The following is a 22326-nucleotide window of genomic DNA, read 5'->3' as shown; positions in this document are numbered from 1 at the left end:
CTCAGAAGTACTTAAACAGCAATCAACACTACCACAGTCCAAACATTTTATTTCCAACCCAACAGACATAAGGCGGTCAAAAAATTGTCACAAAATACAGATAACAAAAATCTAAACAATCACAGATCCCGCGCCACAAATTCCTAAAGCTAACACACCCAGGCAACTGTAAACCACTCAGTCATACCTTCAAACTAATTCTCACTGTCCCATAAAGCTTTATGCATGCACTACTCACACCAATACCATTGTCCAAGTGATGTCCAATTGTGAATACATAAGCCCACTTAACAAAAGCCTAGAAAAAATAATTCACAGTTATAGGACCACATAAGCATGTATGATATTCTCTTTGACAATCAACATGGCTTTTGCCAAGGATTCATATTAATCACTGTGCTGTGATTAAAAAAGGCCCCTACCTAGCTAAGCTTATTTTAAGATCTGACAAGGACATCTGAGGCTGTAGATCATGTGTGCCTGTCGGGCTGTGCACAAAGCATTGTATGAAAGACAGTACAGTGTCTTGGTTTAAAACATATCTTTCACACAGGAGGGCATTTTGGGTACCACCAATAGTCCTTCCTCATCCATACATATTTCATAGTAGTGTACCTCAGGAATCTGTACTCGGCCCATTGCTTTCCACATGTTGTATTAACTTACTCCCAGCCAAAACTGCACAATATTAGCATATGATACAGTCTTACACCAATTAACTAGCTCCATAAAGCATCAGGAAAATGCCTTCAGTATTACGCTAAAGCTAACAGGAACAGGAAGTATTTTAAAAAGAAAATAGCAAGAAATTGCTCAAGAGCACAGTGATGCTTTTTATACCAGCCAGACAAATATACTATGCTGATCAAAAAATAGCTAGCAGTCACTGCCAGAGCCACATTAGTACAATTCCCTCATTTACTTTTCCTAAACTGTAAAAAAATAGCGAAGGACTAAGCCACGGCAACACAAGGCATAAACCTTTAATGATAGTGAGCGCTTTTGCAGCACCTTTGCTGCTTCATCAGATATTACAGAAAGAAAAGCCAGATAAAAGCCAGTAAGATCCATAACCGATTTATTGATTGAGCGCTTTCGTCTCACAATAGAAACTTCATCAGAATTTACTGTGAGATGAAAATGCTCAATCAGTAAATCGGTTGTGGATCTTACTGGCTTCTATTTGGCTTTTTATATCAGTTTGTGGTTGGTGTGTGCTTTTCATACATTACAGAAAGAACCAAAAGACACCATTTTTAAAATACAAACCAGCGAATGAGGTCACTTGGCCAATTCAGCCTTAAAGTTACAGATTATAAAATAGATCTAATACAGCAATGGTCTGTACCAACAACAATAATGCATAAGATAGTAACATATATAAAGAAGTAACATATATAAAAATAGTGCAGATATAAAAAGCAGCATATATAAAAAAGCAGTATAAATAAAAACATATATAAAGTCTGTGTGTGTGTGTTTATATATATATATATATATATATATATATATATATATATATATATATATATATATATATATATATATATATATATATATATATATATATATAGCTGCAGTGGTGGTGCTGCGGTAGTGTTGTCGCCTCACAGTAAGATGTTGTCCTGTTTGATTCCCAGCTAAAGCGTCTTCTGTGTGGAGGCATGCGTGAATGGGTGTACCTTCATTGAAGGTTGTGCGTCAGGCCTGGCAAGTCGGTACGTAAAAATCTACTGCGAGTCATTAGCGGACCGGAGTTCTGCTGTGGCAACCCCTAACCGGGAAAAGCCAAAAGATACAACATATATATATATATATATATATATATATATATATATATATATATATTCTGGCATACATCCTAACTCTTCAACTTGTTAGCTTGCAGAATGGGTTTAATGCATAGCTTATCATTCATATCCCTACCTGTAGTGGCCCGCATCCTAATAATCCATTTGAGTTCTGATGTTTCTGTTCTATTTCTAACATTACCTCCCCATTCACTGGGCACAATGTCCTCAATCACCATAACTCTAAAGGAGTGTGTGGGGTTATGCTGCATGACATGTTGAGCTGGTGCACTTGTTTCTATCTGTCTGCTAATATTGTATACATGCTCTCTAATACGATCCTTGAACTTTCTGTCCATTTTGCCAACATAGGACATACACACCTGGCAGTAGGCCAGGTAGACCACATGCATAGAATCAAAACTAGCATGTATATTACTAAACTCCATCATCCTACCTGTGTCAGGATATAAAGACCTACTGCTGGTAATAATCAGATGCCAAAAGTTGCATTTGTTACAGGGCAGAGTGCCTACAACACTCAAATCCATCCCATTACTGTTATCCAACTTTGGATAACACAGCACACTTTTAAGTGATTTTTTATTTCTGAAAGCAAATCACGGTCTATCCCCCAGTATAGATTTAATCTGTTCATCCGTACATAAGACATGCCAATTCCTGTCAAAAATATTCTGTAACAATTTAATGTTACTGAAGTACGTAAGGGGTACCCTAATTTTACTATAGTGAGTTTCATCTCTTCTACCCCTTACCTTCTTCTAAGAGAAGTTCAGGTTTCCCAAAAATGGTTCCATCTCTGTGGTAATTCTAGCTAATCTATAGCCTTGGGACTTCACTACATTATACTTGGTTTTGTAAGATGTAGACTTTTACTGTGGAGTAATAAGTTAACCCTCATTGGTTTTCTAAGGGTTATATTATTATGACAGCTACTAAGTATGGCAGGACCAGCAATATCAACAGAGTGGTTTGGAGGGACAGGTATATTTTGCCGAGGATACTGCTGCTGTGGAACATAAAACAAAATTCATCACACAACTTACATCTATGGATGGGAAATAGAAAATTAACCACAGGACTGCCCTCTGTACTACTAATGGACTGATGCAACTTCTAAATGCTTTATCCCACGCATGGGTCCCCTCAAATTATGTATGGTATGACCCCCAGTTATTCTCATTAGGCATAATATATATAATTATTGATCATGGGATGGGTAAGACCAATCTATAACCAAATTGGATAAATTATGTCAACCACAAAAAGGAAACTGGCTAGGCTTAAACTGGCCTGCAAGGGCAGCTAGCCGAGTGCTTACCTATGAATCTATATGAAAAACAAAATATATAAACACTATATTAAAAAACAAAATACCTACTGGGGATAGACCACAAGAACAGAAAGATTAAATATTGGTATTGACTAGTGAATTCAGGACAAATCTTGACTTGGCAGATGGCACTGAAGAAATCTGACCTATTGGAATACAGGAGAATTTAGGAGAAATCAGTGAGGGAAATTTAAGGAGATAAAGTATATACAAGAGAGTGATATTCCTCAACTAGTAAAGTGGACAACAAAATGAGAGAGCAAATTGCAAGAAACAGATATTTAGTAACTGAAATGTATAATTTTCTGATGGAAAATAGAAACAAGTCTTCTACAGGCAACCGTGGGCTACACTGCTAGCTAGCTAGTGAATGGAAGATGGTTAGAGTTAAGCCAGCTTAATGTTAAAGTATTCAACCAAGACCAGGTGTTTGCAATTCTATGCATGAAGATAGCTCCATAAGTATATTATACTCCAGTTATGCTGAGCAGAATATTTTCTGATATGTCAGAAATGTGCAGGACATGTGACTCAGGAAATGGCGAAATCTATATATATATTTAAAATATAAAGCATATATTGAAATGCAGTAAGTTAGTTGAATTTAAAAGGGACTTATAAAAACAGTAATTGTTGTGTTTGTAAAGGAGATTCAAGTGAAGAGTATAGTGTACTTTCTAAAAACTGAAGTGTTGGGAGATCTCTTATGACAAAATACACAATTACTGCCCTTAATTATGCTGGTGAGTAAGAAAATAGTCACACAATAGGGATTGGGAGGGTGGCCTAATGGTTAAGGTGTTTGCCTTACACACACAAGGTGCAGGGTTTGAGTCTCACAAAAGATAATTGGCTAGGCTTACAATGGCTCACAAGAGCAGTTAGCCTAGTACTAACCTATGAACAACACTGAAAACAAGGGATGTCCCTAAGATTCATAAATTAAAGAGTTTATTAATGGAGCTGGCAAACATAGAGGACAGAACTTTCGTTTCAGTGCGCCTAAGGGTTGGGGAGGATCTCAGCAGCATCCCAAGTCTGCCCAGTAACAGTGAGTACCGGAGGAAAATCCCTGGAACTAGTATCCAAAGATGGGTCCCTACACGAAGAACTAGGCAAGATGTCAACTCTACAAATTATAAAGAATGGCTTGATGGCATCTTTCGGAAAGTTAAGAGAGTAAGTTGCATCTCTTTCTGATTTTTAAAGCCAGAATTTCTACCAGCCTACTTTTTCAAGCTGCTTTTCATTTTGATGATCAACCTCTGAACCCCACTACCATCAGCCTCAGCTATATTTAAGTTAAACTTGTGATAAATTAAGTTTTTTGGATCTTCAGGTTTAGATGCTTTGCCCTTAATACCACCCTTGCCCTTTGTTTCTATAAGTAGCATTTGGGGGTTGGCATAAAGGTTAAGGCGTTTACCTTAGACACACAAAGTACAGTGTCTGATTCTCACTTTTAAGGGGAAATTGGCTAGGCTTAAAATGGCCCACAAGGGAAGCTAACCTATTACCTGTCTATGAACCTATGAACACATGAAATTTTTGAGGGAAAATAAAAGCAAAAGTTTATTAAGAAATGCATGCCATGGTTCTGGTATTTTGATGTGAATGAACCACTCTAGCATAAGAGAAAGGATGGTAGTACTCTCTCATGATGGAGTTGCTCTGGCTTAGATAAAGAGACCACCTACAAGGTATCTAAGAATTAGTGGGACATACAGCTTTTTTCTCCAAATAAGGGGTCACCTTAAGGGAAGGTATAGTGTAGGATGGTCTCATTATCCCTCTCCATCTCAGAAACAAGGGTCTCAGGTTCCTCATAATCTATTTATTTTGGAAGATTAAGAAAGAAGATGACATACCAAAAATGAAGCCTAGACTCACCCAAAACTCTGGACAATTCAGGAAGGACAGGTGGGGTGTGCCGGGTTTTAGGCAAAGGGCACAGCATACAGTATGGTGTATGCAAATGTGTCGGAAGGCCATGACAGGGATGCATGGAGTCTTGTATGGGTATTTATCTGTGTTCCCTAATGGTGAATTTATGTATTTATGTTACAAAATTGACTATAAATCAAACAGTGGATAAAAGTCTAATATAGGACCATCAGCAGAGGTCCACGTAACATGGAAGGACCAATAGAAGGCTCATGAGCTCTGGCCATCAGGCTTTCTCTGGCCTAAGAGAAGTGTAGCTCCAAATGCCTAAGTATGGGAAGGGCACTGGTGGCACCCTAGGGCTGCATAGTCACTAGGGATACACCTCACCTGCTCCCTTCACCAGCAGTCAAACATTGGTACAAGCTGCTTCCCTCACTGGCTGAAGTACAGCAGGTGGCATATGAGGAGCCAGATACTGACACAGACTTAGAATTAGGAGATTTAGCTGACGCATGGCCTCTAAATTCTTTGTCTCCCATTTCTAACTAACCATGGTCAGATATCACATGATAGGTTCTCCTCACAATGGCCACCCTCCAATGACATTATCCTAGTTAAGACGATGTAGGCCTCTACTTTCACCTTCTCCCTTTGGGTGTCTATATCAAAACTTTGAGACTGGTAACATTTCTTCACATGAAGTGCCTCTTCCTGGCAATGCAAACACTATAGCTACAGGTTTAGGCATGTGACCTAAAACAGTATGAACATTTCAAAGATCTTGATTTCTAAAGCACTGGATCTGGAAGTTTTTTGTGACCTATATTATCACTTGAGATCTGATCTGTGTGAGAAACAGAAAAGAGCTCCCAAGGCAAAGGAGCACATGATGTGTCCTCTTAGGCCTGCGTATGATGTTGATATACACAGACAAGGAGCATGACACACCAAGTGGGCTGTAAGGATTTTCAAAATTAAATTACAATGATGACATGTAAAAATGGAGTCCCAAATGATACTCATGTTAGGATGCCTTCAGAGTAAAGAGATACTTGGTTATCAGAAGTGCAACAATTAAGCAGCAAGCTGGCAGTATAACTTATAGGTTACAGGTTAACATGAGAAACCGTGAAAAAAAGTCTGACACATCCACATTTCACCCAAAACTATGTCTGAGGTCTATTGCTTCTGCTTGCATACTATATGACTGAGAAAATAGTGCAAGTACCATAGTGCTCTCAAAAGTTTAAAGAGAAGTACTTGGGTCTTTATGTCGGTGCCAATGAAATAAAAAAACAAAAACAAAAAACACCTGAATAAAAAACAGCACATTTATAAAGTAAAATAGATACCTTTCTCAAGTAGCCAGTCAGATCCCTTCCAGCCAGCCATAATTGTTGCACTGAATGAGGAAGACTGCAGCCTTCATATATTGGTACAGCATGACTTACTCCTTCTCCTGAATCAAATACCACACCTGTTCATTGTTTGAGAAAAGATAAACATATACTTTACTGAGCCAAAGAACTTATAAAACAAAAGACAAAGCTCTAATGTGGAAATCCTTTTGTAAAATGTAATCCTTGTGTCAGAATTTGGAACATCTGGCTTATCACTCCAGGTTACACTATTTATTAAGCTACACAATGTAGTTTGTGCACCAGACAATTTGTAGCCCTTGAAACGTACATCTCTGCTTCACAAAGCACATATACATCTCTGCTGTTTGCCTGTGGAGGAAAGTCATGAGCTCTCCAACAGTGGTCACATTCATAGCTAGACTGAACTTCATATACAGCAATGATGCCTACTGAAAAGAACAGATCTGTAATCTAAACTGCAGTCATGATCACAGCTAGAGTTTGGCCTACATGACAGTGACCTGACAGGTGCTACTTCCGCTCGACTGTTTACTGTGTTCCATTCATAATTCCTTAAAATGTCAGTGAACATTTAATGCATAAATTTAATTTAATTTAATTTAATGCATGAGGAACATTTTCTGATGCAAAACCATTAATTTCACCACTAAAATGACAAAGAGAACATTGCTTATATTACCACATATTTCATATAACAAAAGAGACAAAAAGCAATTTTCCTGTATCCTCAAGACTCTGTGTGAGTTATGTGGCTAAGATTTCTGAAACTCGGCCACTGACAGTGCTCCCATTAACATTATACAATACTATATAAATGGTCAGTGAAATACTTCAGTAATACAATAACTATCAAGTGGACTGCACTTAGTAATACAATAACTATGAAGCGGACTGCACTCACATTACAAGTGTTAATAAAAAATAAACATCCAGGTTCTTTTCATACTATAAAGTTCAACTGCACAGGAAAACGTGAGGTACAGGTGTGTGATTCAGATTCCATGGTGTAAACCACAATGTAATTTCCTGCTTGTGATACTGAGTGTGAGTCGCATACTGTGTTCAGTTATTTTATCCATTATGGCATAAAAGTGAGATGCTATTTGTTTTATGCTTAAGGAGGTTTTCTGTTTTAGCAAACATTTTTTTCCATGAACTTGAAAGCAGGTCTCTCATGCCTAAAGACAACAGATAGTTTTCTCATGCATAACAGAGGAAGTGTGCATAATGAGGCTCAGCTGTTATCTGCACCTTAGACACCATTAGCCTTGAAATATGAGATCAAGAGATTCTGCTGGACATCTCTGAAGTGTACAAGACACTTATGCAGTCCTCTGTCCAGGTAACAGGAACTGCTGCTGGATGCTCAGTTTCTAAAAAAGGGTAAGTTAAAGTACTGGTAGTCATGACAACACTACTTGTTAAACAATTATTTATGATTGCAGGGGGCTCCAGTATGAACGATATATGTAATTTCATGTAAGTAATACCATGTTGCATTGTACACTGGTTATAAGCCATGTGCAGTGTCAAAATAACAAAGCAAGCAGACACACATACAAAACCTGCTGACAGTTCAGCAATTTACTGAAACTGACTTAATTCCCTCAGGGTAACACAACTCATACCCAATTACATCACTTCCCTTAAATGTATGCTACACTAATCCCATACACTGTTAGGTAACACAGCACTTATTCTAAAGAAGGCTTGCATTTCCTTAATGCAAATGTAATTTACTATCACATATCTTAGTAATTAAGTTGCACTGTATCTAGTTATTAAGTCGTGAACTTATACCACAAATATGTTACACATACATTTCAAGCTTTCATTTAACAATGTACAGTCCTAGTACCTGAGAGGTTTACTTATAACATTGCCATGTATTTTGAGCATTTGTAGTCACTGCTCACTTTGTTAAAGTAACAGGCCTGGTTATTCTCATTCAGATCAGCAGCATTTACAACAGAAGCTTGAAGTACCTCATATTACAAACCTGACACATCACTCTCTCAGGAATGTATACTGGATTTGAAACAGCTTTTGCAGACTTCAAGAAGTCCCTATTCTGCTTCTTGATTAATTTTCATAATAAATGGACAAAACAATATTTCTGGCAATTTCCAGAGATGACCTCCACTGATATATCTGCATGGTGTGTTCTTATACCAATCAAGATCAATATATATATATATATATATATTTAAAGATATATATATATATATATATATATATATATTTTTTTTTTTTTGCTTCTGCGGTCTGGTTTGCAGCAGCTCTAATGCCAACTGATTGTTTCAAGAATCAGCAAAGCAAGCAATGCAGGAAATCTGGATTTCAGCCTCCTACCTAGAAGAAAGAAAGAAAGAAACAAAGGCCAAACTTTGAAAACAGTCGTGATCTTTTCAAAGGATGTGGAGGAAAGCAACTATGCATAGCAGGTACATTGACTTGAGCATATTTACAAGAGATACATAAAAAAGTGTTAGAAGAACTAGAGATCATTGGGTAATCTGCAGTCAATAATAACAGTTTAGCAGATAAGAGAATAAAGAAGTTATGTACTTACCATACCATTATCTCTGTTGTCCATTTTCATTCCTCCTCAACTAATGGGATCAGATTCGATCCTCAGATCTGACTCAACCATTATACTTGGTTGTGGTCTTCAACAAACTCTCAAGCTCCTTCCCTAACCATAATGCACTACCTCTAACATCTCTTAGATCTTGTTTGCAACTTGACAGGAAGACTATAAAAGAAATGTCAAAACTGGAGTTCAACCCAAAGGACATAGGTATCCTGAACTGTTTCATTCCTCCATAAGTCAGTTATGAAAAAAAGTGGGGGATGGTGGGTAGGGAGTTGAGGAACAATGAAAATGGACAACACAGATGGAACATTATGGTAAGTACATAACTCCTTTATCTTATGTAGTTAATTTTCATTCATTCCTCAACTAATGGGACAGAGTCCCCAGCTACCTATGATCCTGGGTAGACTCTAAGGAAGGCTATTTCTGAGTATGGTTGAGCCAAAGGCTGCTGTTCTCCTCAAGACCAGATCTAGTTTGTAATAAGTGATAAAGGTATGAGAATTTGACCAAGTTGCAGCCATACATATATCATCCATGGAGGCTCTAAATTGGAATACAGCAGAAATTGCCATAGATCTAGTTGAATGAGCCTTTAATGGTTTTGTTAAGGGGACATTCAATTTATTATAGATAAAGGAGATGCAATCTGTCAGCCATCTAGCTAGAGTTACATGTGTAACTGATTCCCCCCCAATTTATCATATGTAAAGGAAACAGCTGATCTGTCTTTCGAATCTCTTTTGTTCTGTGTAGGTAGAAACTTAATTCTCTATGAACATCCAGTAAGTGCAGCATATATTTCCCTTTATTTGTAAATTTTGGGAAGAATACTAGCAAGTTAATGGACTGACACTCAAATATGTTTCTTTGAGCTCAACACTTGTTCAGAACTCGTAAGCACTAAATAAGCTACAAATTACTACAGCACTCAACTTTTCCCACTTGTCTAGAGGAAAACAGATTTTAGTACTTAATAAATAAGCATCTATCTAGGTATGTCTAAGGGTCAGCTCCCAGTGTTTTCTCCTGTCTACCTGATGAATCTGGGCATCTTGGGGCAATGTAGCAATTGCTTCATGTACACAGACAACCCTCTCCTCCTACCACCCAACACTACAACCTGTGAGAGATGCACTTATATAGCCAAACTGGAAGCAAAGCTCTCTTCACCCAAGACTAGACTAGACAGTCAAGAGGAGAGGGTAAACACTTGCACCACACCACACTCATCACATAGTCCCTCAAAACCTACACCACCAAAACACACATATGTTGGTGTGAATGACCTGAGACGTACCTCCCTGGACTACATGAAAAGAGATATGAAGGAGCTCTCCGGTCTTGTAGCCCAGACAGGTATGACCCTAGCCCTGAGTAGCATCCTGCCATCACAGAGAATGATACCACAGTCCAAGGACAAAATGATTTACTTCAACAAATGGCTAAGCTACTGGTGTCATTCTAAGGGGATCCAGTATCTGTCTGCCTGGGATGACATGATCGACAGACCACGATGCTTTGCCAAAGATGGCCTGTACCTTTTGCCCTTGGGATTCGGGATACTGGCTAAGGCTCTTGCCACTCCTATAGTGCCTTTTTTAGGCAAGGTTCAAATGACAAACCCACCACCGTAACAGGTACAAGCAAGCAAAATCTGAGGGTAATGCTACTCAATGCTAGAAGTCCAAACCTCAAAATGCACTCACTCGAGGCACTCCTTAAAATGGAGAACATCGACATCTGTGCAGTGACAGAGACCTGGCTCAAGGCTCCAGAGAGCACCTCTGCATTATCAGGCTATAATTCATACCACACCTTTTGACCACCTAACCCAGAACAAAACACTAAAGGTGGAGGCAGGTCCATATTCATTAAGGATATCCACACCTCCAGACTAGTTACTCAGCATAATGCATCCTGGATTATCCAAGTGCAACTAACTCTGGGCAAGACTGCAATCTAAATTGTAGCTTGCTACAGATCCCCCATCATGCCCCAGGATTCCCACTCTTCATTTCTTGATACACTGGAAAATATTAGGGTACAACCTAACACCCTAATAATGGGCAGTTTCAACTACCCCACCATTAACTGGGAAAACTACTCATGTACCAACCCTTTTGTTCAACATTTTCTGGAATTCATAAATTCCAATGCCTTGGATCAACTTATCCACACCCCCACCAGGGGCAGCAATATCCTAGACCTGGTCATTACTAACATGGGCAACCGGTGTTCCACACCTGAGGTCAATTCCTCGTTGGTCAGATCTGACCAGAAGCTAATCACCCTAGACATCCACATCCCACCCCCACCCCCATTAGGGAAACCACCGTAAAAAATTTCTGCAAAGCCAACTTCATGCTTCTTAAGACAGAAGTGGCAAACTTCACAACACCCATGCAGACAGAATGTAGAGATACGACTGCTGAATCCTACACAAATGCACTTTATAAGCACTTACATGAGTGCATGGATCGTGCAATCTCTAACAGAACCAAGATGCTATCCTCCAAAAAAAGGAAATCAATCTGGTGGTCCCCTACCATAAACAAACTCTGCAGCAGAAGAAAGAAACTGTTGCAAAAAAAGAGTAAAATCCCATGATTGGAAGAACTCCCTGGTCAGCCTCAGTAAAAAGCTGAGATCCCTCATAAAATCCTCCAAAGCTAGTTACGAAAACAAAATCACCACTAATTCTAAAGACAACCACAAAGCATCCTATAGCTATGTTAAGAATCTCAATGGCAACACTCAGATCTGCTCTGAGTTACAGCACAATGGCTCTAAATATACACAATCAACTGATATTGCCAACATCCTGGCAGATAGGTTCAGTGCTAACTTTACCCCCTTCTCACCCCCTAAAGAGTCCATCTCTATACCGGAAGAATGCAAAGTTCCTGTAATCATGTCTGCACAGATAAAAAACACACTCTCCAAAGCCAAGAACACATCATCCATGGGACCTGAAAAGATCCCAGGATGCATTCTACATGAACTACAGAATGAACTGGCACCCCACCTAAGTACCATGTTCAATCATAGCCTCACCTCAGGCTTTGTGCCCACTGAATGGCACACAGCAATGGTTATCCCACTCCACAAAGGGGGAGCCACCACTGACCCTGGGAACTACTGCCCCATTAGCCTGATGAGCCTGGTCTGCAAGGCTATATATTATATCATCGTGGAACTCATAAACAATGACATTGGTAATCTCCAAACTCTGGACCCCACCCAGTTCAGGTTTGTAAAAGGCACATCATGTCTCCTAAACCTGATAGACTTCTTTGAAGTGGTCACCAAGGTCGTAGATGAGGGTAAGGTGGTTCACACAGCCTATCTAGATCTCACCAAAGCTTTCAACACCATCCCCCACTCTGGAATTATAGATTAAACTACTAGGTATAAATCCCTATGTCACAAGATGGGTTGCCAACTGGCTCACTGATAGAACCCACACTGAAAGTAGCAGATTCCAAATCCATCTTCAGACCAGTGTGAAGAGGAGTACCACAGGGTTCAGTCCTGGGTCCTCTCCTGTTCGGTATCTACTTCTCAGAAGTACAGGCTAACAGAGAAGGTCTTTGGCTAACGAAGTTTGCAGATGACTGCAAACTAAGAGCCATAATCAAAACTCCTAATGATGTGGACATCCTACAAAAGGGCCTCACTGAGACAGATGCCTGGTGTCAAAGCCATGGCCTCAAGCTCAGTGCCAAAAAGTGTATTGTCATCCCTTTTGGTAAAAACTCTGTACACATGAACTATTACATAGGTGGCAGTCTACTTAACATGGAAAGTGTGATAAAAGACCTTGGGACACAGCTGGACAGTAGTTTCTCCTTTGATAATCACATCACCACAGTAGTCAAATAATCCTTCTACGTGGCACACCTCATCACAAAAGGTTTCTCATCCCGGAAAAAAGAGGTCATTGTTCCCCTCTACTCATCACTCATTAGACCCATTATAGAGTACAACATCCCTTTTGGTATGTACCTTACAAGACATCTACAACAACTGGAAAGGCTGCAGAAATACCTCACAAAGAGGATTACTGGTCTCAAACAGATGCCCTATGCAGACAGTCTCAAAAAACTCCAGCTTTACTCCATCGCATATCGCCTACTCAGTGGCAATCTCTGCCTAACATACAAAGCTATGTCAAACCCAGAGCTGTTGGACATGCTCCACTTAAAGAAATCCCAATCTCTCTGAGCTACATGCTCTAGGGACCTAAACCTTGTCATCACAATTCATAGATTCATAGAGAATACATAGAGACAATAAACAGAACATGCTGGAGGGATAGATTCCTGTCCCAGACACTTTCCATACTCTGGAACAAACTACCTATCTATATCAAACAAAGCTCCTCATTAGCACTCTTCAAGAAAAATCTTGATGACTGGATGGTAGATAGGAAATTCACCCCGGGGATCACTTCTGTGGTTCTGCTCGACAGGGGCACAGGAAAATATTTTTTTTGGGTAGTGAAAGCCAGGGTACCTTTTTGGCTAGGCTTATACAGACCCTAGGGCCAATAGCCTAGTACCTACCTATGAACCTATGGATTCTGACACTACCTTAGGAAGGAAGGAGGCAATGGTACATAATGTGATTCTATCCAAGAAAAAAAATCAAATATGGAGGCTTAGAAGATAATGCTTGAGTCCCCGTGGTAGTGGTGCTGCGGTAGAGTTGTTGCCTCACAGCAAGACGTTGTCCCATTCGATTCTCAGCTAGAGCTTCTTCTGTGTGGAGGCATGTGTGAATGGGTGTGCCTTTGTTGAAGGTTGTGCGTCAGGGCTGGTAACTCAGCATGTAAAAATCCACTACCAAACATTAGCGGACCGGAGTTCCGCTGTGGCGACCCCTAACCGGGATAAGCTGAAAGACACAAGAACAACAAGAAGATAATGCTTGACTTTCAGAAATTCTTCTAGCAGGTGTAATTGCAACCAGATAGCTTTCCAGGTCAAAAATTTAAGATCACATTTAGCAGCAGATTCAAAGGGAGAATGTATTAAGGGTGGCAGTACCACATTTAAATCCCATGGTGGCAATGGGTCTTTATAAGGGGTCTTAGCAGAAGAGTAACTTTCAAAAAGGCTTTGCACAGTTTAGAGGAAGTCAGAGAAGAATTTTGAAACCTCATATGAAAGTTAGAGATTGCTGCAAGTTGAACTTTAATAGTTCATGAACTATCACCCTTTGGTTTGACAGAAAATCTGGAACTGGGTCCAGAATCTAAGGTGGGTATAGTAAATGAGGCCAAAGGAAGAGGAACCAAATTTACTGAGTGCAGAAAGGTACAATGAGGATGACTTTGCACTTCAACTGGGCTGCTTTCTGAAGGAATTTGGGGAGTCAAGAGGATAAGCTTACAGAAGACTGGGGGGCCAATCATGGAGTAGAGCATCCCTCAGTGATTCCCCTGGAGGGGAAAGGGCAAAGAAGCTGCTGCACATGTTGTTTAGGGGAGATGCAAAAAGATGGCAGCAAGGCTGGCCTCACTGACTAAAAATGATTTCCGTCACTTTGTTGTTGAGAGTCCACTTGTGAGGTAGTAAGCTGGACCTGCTCAGTTTGTCTGCTATCAAGCTGGACTTCCCCTGGAATATGCATTGCTATTAGAAAGCAGTTGGAAGATATTGCCCATTGCCACACTATGAGGGCTTCTCGATACAGAGGGTAAAATCTGGTTCCCCCCTGTTTGTTGAGGTAAAAAACTAACATGTCTGTTTGGATTGCAACTGTCCCAAGAGGGAGAGAGTCTTGGAATGCCTGCAACACCAAATTCATCGCTCTCATCTCCACAATACTGATATGCAAGTTAGCCTCTTTGGGGGATCAAGTGCCTTGGAGTGTTTTCCCCAGGAAATGACCCCCTCCAAACCTGGGAAGCATCTGTAGTCACTATGGCCTTGAGCTGACAGAGGATAAAAGGATGACCTTGAAATAGCTGTTGTGACTGCATCAGATTCCAAAGATAAACATATGCTGATTTAGAAATGTAGTTACTAAAAGGTGTTAAAATGAAAGGGTCACCAAAGCAAACTCACCAGTTAGGAAAGAAACAAAAGCTCATTCTTCATTCAAGAAGGAATTACATCATTTCTCGGTTTAGTGTTGAAAGACTCAATTAAATGGATTGGATCCTATCCTCTGATCCAACTCGGACATTATAGTAGCTTGTGGCCTTCGATAATGCACTACCCCTAACATCTCTCAGCTCTCGTTTGCTGCTTTAGCATCTAGATGTGGTCACCTTCAGCTCTCGAGTTTACAGTAAGAGAGAAGTCCTTTTTTTGATTTATCTTTCTAAAAACTCCTTATATTTCACTATTTCTTTAATCTTTAATTTTAGATTTAGGTTGTTCTTACTGTTACTTTACTCAAAATTTTGAGTGCAATCTTTCCTACCATCATTGGTAGGCCTAACTCTCCTTCCCTTTTCGCTTTTTTACATTTACTGTTCTTCATCTTTAATTACCATTGTTGGTATTTTGTCTTTATCTACAAGTTTACTGTAGGTCTTGAATACCATTGTTGATATTTTCCCCTTCCTTTCATTCAGGTATATATATAAAAAAAAAAGTTTAGTTTAGCTCTTCTCTCGTTACATACAAATGTCTGAGAAAGGTCCAACAGGATTTAAAAAAAAATGTGACAAGTGTGGGCAGAGGTTGCCTTATTCCGATGCCCACAATCTTTGTCTGCATTGCTTAGGTCCAGAATATTTACAACAGGACTGCAGTATCTGTCGTGGGTTCAACCCCCAAGCACTAGGAGACAGGAAGGATAAGTTGATTTTAAAAGGATTACTGCCATCTCTGTTTTCTGAAGCCATTGCTTGGGTTCAATCCTCCAAACACAAGTCTAGGGACCCTACTAAGAGGTCTAAGACTTCTGTATTTCCACCGCCTTCTTCATCTGAGCCTAGGCAGAAGAAAGAGAAGCTGGAGCTGAAATTACTTATGGTCTGACCCTCATCAGATCTGGTTAAGCCTGTGTCAGATCCTACACCCTTGGATTTGATACCATTACTAAGGACATGTACTCTCCAAGTTTGGATAGAGTCCCATCCAGACTGCCCTCTACCTTTTTAGAGAGGCACTCCAAGTTACCATCCCTGGTATCTTCTCATTCCTCCAGGAGTTTTACGGAAACAGATGTGGAGAAGATGATAAGGAAATTCTTCATGAAGCAATTTCAGAGACGAGTTGTCATGGTTCCTAACCCTTCAGTTAAGGAAGTCCGATAGTCTACTACTCCACCCATCACAGCTCCTTTTCGAATCCAACCTGTAGTTTTAGAGTCCTCAGATCCAACCATTCTGGGTCCATCGGGTTCGGATCCAAAGAAAGCACCATCTTAGATCTGAATGCTGCTCTGAGTGCACCAGCTCCAACATCCCTGGAACCAGATGACTCTTGGAGTTGAAGCATCCTTGTCAAATCCCGGAGGATGGAGTCATCTGCAAGGTTTTCAGAGCCATCTCTTCCTCTCGGAGCTTCTGCCCTGGACATCTTGGCACTGACTTCCACTGCGGGTGGACTGTTCTTGGAGCGGAGGGAGGCATCAAACCAGAAACTTGTTTTTTTCAGATGCATTGTCTTCTTTCTCTCCACAGTGATCTGCTTTTGAAGTTGTGAAGATTGTGTTCTCTGCTCTGGTAGGTCAGATGGGTCCCACCCCCTTGGATCCACCCTCTGTTCCTCACATAACTTTTCACTGTGATCCCCAATATTCTACCCCACAAGGACTGCCAGGTCAAAAATTCCAGACTATCCAGCAGGAGATTTTCATCTCTTCTGATACTTCACCAGACAAACCCACCAAGGAAGTCCCTAGGAACAGAAAGTGCAAGAAGAGGCACTTTGACTCCCCTTAAAAGTCAGTCACTGAGGATATTGATTTTGATGTAGGAGAGGAGTCCCCAAAATCACCACCCGATGACATCTCATTTGGAGAATTTGGAGCCGCTGGTCATCCACAGACCATTCTCCGGAGGAATCAGTATTTCTGGAAGCCTTTGGGACTGTCCCGTCTACCTCCTGGGTTACTCCACCTGCCGATGAAGTCATCAATTTGATTTCTAGCTGGGTGTGGAAGGAAACTGATCCAATTGAGCCAATCCTTGAGAGATCAGACCATGTTCTGGTTCCACCAGTAGGCTGGGAAGGAGTGCCAGTAGATGCCATAGTCATGCAGCTGCAAAAAAAGAATTCATGGAACATAGTTCCACTGTCCATCCTACTAATAGAGAATCTAGGGTAATAGACAGGTTTGGGTAGCATGTTTATGCTTCAGTGACTTTTGCACCCAGATCCCTGAACTATTTGGCATATTTTACAAGGCTTCAAAGAGATTTGATTAAAGAGCTATCAAAATCTCCTTATGCAACTGAAACTGCTGTGGCTCAACCATTGGTAGTCTCTCAGTTGGCTACCCTGCAAGCTATATCTAATCCGTCCACGAGGCTTATCTCACATGCTGCAGAACATGCCTTAAGGGCTGTGAGTTCAGGTATTTCCATCAGGAGGCATGCCTGGATGCGCTTTTGTGATTTTTCAGAACCCTTCGAGTCATCCTTGTCAATGCTTCCTTTGATGGCACTTCTTTGTTTGGCCACACAGTAAGACACACTCTTCAGGTGTAAGAAAGATGGAAAGACCATCTCTGCAATGGGTGTGAGTTTTTCGACCCCTCAAAGGACCTTTTCCAGGAATCAATGGGGAGGTCAAAAATGTGGTTCGTAAAATCTCGGGGTCCTTTCCAGGACAAATGTAGAGGTAGTTCCCACGAGGCAGAGGGGGGAGCGATAATGGAAGATGATTCCCCTGTGGCACAGGAGGCCTGAAAAACCAGGGGTCTAGAGATTCATTTTCTGAAGACCTTTTAGTGCTTCTGTATGGAGGCCCGATTGCCTACCTATGGTAGTAGTCACGGGGCACTTATCTCTGCAACTGAGAGCCTGGCTAGATATAACAAAAGGCAGTTGGGTGCAGAGAATTATTTCCAGAGGTTATATAATTCCCTTTTTCCTACCGTCTCCATTCTGAAAAAAAAAATTGCCAATGTTCCACCCAATCAGAAGAAAGCAGCAGCACTAAAAACACAAAAGTTGCTAGAAAAAAGAATCATCCTAGACCAAATAGAATCGGGAACTTACTCAAGCTTCTTTTTAGTGCCAAAGAAAACAGAGAACTGGAGACTAGTTTTGGATCTCAGTGTATTGAATAAGTCTGTTCGAAACACAAATTTCCAGATGGTCATGGTTCAGTCCATTCTGTCCTTTCTGGGCAAGGGTGACGGGATGTGCTCGATAGACCTCCAGGGTGCATACTATCACATGAAGATGAACACATGATCCAGAAGTTAGTTATGCTTTCTGCTGGGAGCCAGTCACCTTCAGTTCAGAGCACTGCCCTTTGGCCTCACCACAGCCACCAGGGTGTTCACCAAGTGCATGGCAGGAGTAGCACCTCACTTGACACTGCAAGAATTCGTGTTTTTCCATATTTAGATGACTGGCTCATTACCTCCCCTACCAGGCACCTACTGATTGAGGTTTCAGATCAGGTGTTGCAGATCTGCTTACATCTCAGAATAACCATAAATTATGACAAGTCTCATTTACAACCAACCCAGACATTAGCGTTCATAGGAGCAGTGCTCAGCACAGTATCTATGGTAGCTTCTCTTCCACTATCGAGAGTGTAAACAATAAAGATGTAGGTCAGGAAAATTGTTTGCAGTACCAAAACTTTGGTCTGATTGATTCTACAAGCCCTGGGATCAATGTCAGCAGCAATAATTTTAGTTCCTTTAGCAAGATTTCACATGAGAGTTCTAGAATGGATGCTAGCAACACAATGGTCAATGCTTTCTCAACCCATGTCAGTGAAGATAAGAATCACCCAGGATGCAAATGGTAACTTTCCTGGTAGATGCAGTCACAACAGCTGTTACAAGGTCATCCTTTCATCCTCCTTCAGCCCAATTAATACTGACTATGGACGCTTTGCAATTCCAGACCTTCTGTCTCACCTGACGGGAATGGTTCACCTTGATATCTTACATGTTAAACTAACAGCATGGCTTCTCCAATTCCTTTAATAGCCAGGCAACCAGTGCTCTCTATCCCCTGTCCATTCCATACTTTTATCTTCTCAGAAACCATCTACTAGGAAACTCTACAAGAGTAAATGGAGAAGTGCAGAGCAGAAGCAGGTAGACCCCCTTCTCAGCCTCAATTAATTCTGTTCTTGAATTTTCAGTAAGTTTATTTAATGAGTGTGCTAGTTCATTGACTATTAAAGTTTCACTCACAGCAATCTCTAACTTTTATGTGGGGTTTCAAAATTCTTCCTTGGCTTCCTCTAAACTGTGCATAGCCTTTTTGAAAGGTACTCTTCTACTAAGGCCTCTTTATAAAGACCCCCTGCCACCATAGAATTTAAATTTGGTACTGAAAACTGTAATACATTCTCCCTTTGAACCTGCAGCTAAATGTGATCTTAAATTTTTGACCTGGAAAGCTATCCTTTTAGTTGGAATTACATCTGCTAGAAGAATTTCAGAAATTCAAGCATTATCTTCTAAGCCTCCATATTTGATTTTTCATGGATAGGATCACATTATGTACCAATGCCTCCTTCCTAAGGTGGTGTCAGAATCCAACATTAAACAATCCATTAACTTGCCAATATTCTATCCAAAAGTTACAAATAAAGGGGAATATAAGCTGCACTTACTGGATGTTCATAGACAAGTATGTTTCTACCTGTATGGAACAAAATAAATTAGAAAGACAGATCAGCTATTTGTTTCCTTTGCACACAATAAGTTGGGCAAATCAGTTACAAAGGTAACTCTAGCTAGATGGCTAACAGATTGCATCTCCTTTATTTATAATAAATTGAATCTCCCCTTAACAAAACCATTAAAGGCTCATTCAACTAGATCTATGGCAATTTCTGTTGTATTCCAGTCCAGAGCCTCTATGGACAATATATGTGCGGCTGCAACTTGGTCAAATCCTCATCCCTTTATCACTCATTACAAACTAGATCTGGTCTCAAGGGGAACAGCAGCCTTTGGCTCAATCGTACTCAGGAATATCCTTCCTTAGAGTCCACCCAGGAACTTAGGTAGCTGGGGACTCTGTCCCATTAGTTGAGGAATGAATGAAAATTGACAACATCAAATAAAGAAGTTGTGCACTTACCATAATGTTCCATCTGTGTTGTCCATTTTCATTCTTCCTCAACTCCTTGCCCACAATCTCCCACCTTTTTTCATAACAGACTTCTGAAGGAATGAAACATTTCAGGACACCTATTTCTTTGGGTTGAACTCCAGTTATGGCATTTCTTTCATAGTCTCCCTATCAAGCTGCAAATAAGATCTGAGAGATGTTACGGGTAGTGCATTATGGGGCAGGAAGGAGTTTGAGAGTTTGTTGAAGGCTACAAGCTAGAATAACAGCCGAGTAGGATCTGAGATTCGAATCCAATCCCATTAGTTGAGGAAGAATGAAAATGTACAACACAGACGGAACAGTATGGTAAGTACATAATGTCTTTTTCAAAATCAGCTCAGTAGACAATTGAAAATAATCTTCACTTCTATTTTCATTCATGGAACCTATTATGCATTTATTTGTTCCATTTCAAAGATTCCATGTATATTATTTGGGCATATTATTATTCAAGTTACCTAACACACTTTATCTTAGCACATCTCCTTTCTTGGTTAATTTTGTAACTCTGTACTAGTAATTTAATTTGATCTGCATATCCACAGCCTTTGATAAGGACTGTTTCTTTTCAAAGTCTGGCCCCTGTTTCTTTATTGCTTGTGCCTCAAACTTATTACATCTCTTTTTAATGAATCATACCACTCCCTAAGTTTATGTTCTTTGGCTCTGGTCTTCAGCTGTTGCATCATCATCTATAGCCTCTGTGGGATCATGTGGCCTTGTAAGGAGCAATTAATGAATACAAAATCTTTCTAAGCTCACAATAGTTCCCAAGTTTCACTCTAAGTGTTGATATTTTTATTTCTCCTTCAAGAAAAGTAAAAGACTAAATTGTTGCAATGATTCTTCACCATCATCATGAATGAATGTAGCATTCTGTGCCATTTCAGCCCTATGATTCAGAAAAATGTCTAACATGTCAACTTAAGGGCTACTGTCTTGATGCTGAGTTGCATGACATAGCTCAAAAGTAAGTAACAATTGGGATAGATACATTTAGTGTCTTGACTATTAACTGATTAAGAAATCTGCCCATGTAAATGACAGTACAGGCAAACAGAGAAGTCCATCACAGGTGCTTTTACAGAATTTTCAAGTAGCAGTAGCCAATATGTTGTACATACGTGACTATAAGTATCCATGTATACAATCTCATAATGCTGTGAGAATTGCTGCACGAAGCTCAAGAAAAGGTTGCTACTATGTTTATTCATTTAAATAGGAAGAAAATGAAAGTATAGGAAAGTCAGAAAGGGGAAGACCAAGCTGAGGAATGCACAGGCGGACACAAGAAAAGGAAGTGGGGAGAGGGGAAGAAGGGTATAATTTTTTGGGACAGGTGCCTGTTTTTCATTCCAAGAAGTGTAGATGGGGAAGGATGTAAAGGGAAATTGGTGGATGGAAAGAGGGTATAGTGATAGAAGCGGAGGCATGGAAACTAACATAAAACACACACAACAACAGGGGAGGGGCCAACACAAAGAGAGACTGACAATGGATAAAAATACATACTGACAGAGGGAAGACTACTAGTGATGGGGAGGACTGAACAAAAAAAAACAACGGGTGGAAGAAGGTGACACAGGAGGATGGGAGACAATATGACAGTGGGTACATTGGGGTCATGGCTCCTTTGACACAGCCTTGGGTGGCCCTCCCTTCCACAGAACCTATATCGCTTGATGGAGATGTAGGACTGCAGGCAGATGGTGAGCCTGCAGGAGAAGGCAGGGCAGGATGACACAGCAGGACCACTTCCAAATCACAGGCATGGCTGTAGCTGACACTGCATAAAATAAAAACAAAAATGGAAATAGATAAAACAGCAAACATCAATTAAGAATATAAAAGAGGGATGACTACTTCCAGCATGGTGTGGCCTAGGTACAATGAAGTGGCCATGCTCCATCTGCTACACAAACAGTGAAACTGAAAAACATTGAAAAAGCCACACACAAAACATCTTCCTGAAGTGGGTAGAAGACTCTTGCAATCTGGAAAAGTTTGATCAGGGATATGACTGGACAGAAAGCTAAAAC

General features: G+C 40.3%; 1 protein-coding gene across 1 annotated transcript in view; it reads right to left on the bottom strand.

Annotated features, from left to right (window-relative positions):
* The window catches only part of LOC122805359 (actin, clone 302-like), a 305392-nt gene that overhangs the window by 90108 nt on the left and 192958 nt on the right, over positions 1-22326 (bottom strand). Inside the window, exon 5 of the mRNA XM_044075487.1 lies at positions 6384-6508. Coding sequence (XP_043931422.1) covers positions 6384-6508 — 125 coding nt within the window. The remainder of the gene's footprint in view (positions 1-6383; positions 6509-22326) is intronic.

The sequence above is a fragment of the Protopterus annectens genome, chromosome 1.part0 (genome assembly GCF_019279795.1).
Source record: "Protopterus annectens isolate FY-2018-M chromosome 1.part0, PAN1.0, whole genome shotgun sequence".
Taxonomy (NCBI): domain Eukaryota; kingdom Metazoa; phylum Chordata; order Ceratodontiformes; family Protopteridae; genus Protopterus; species Protopterus annectens.
The sequence above is the reverse complement of the archived record's forward strand: the minus strand, read 5'-3'. Positions and strand labels throughout refer to the sequence as shown.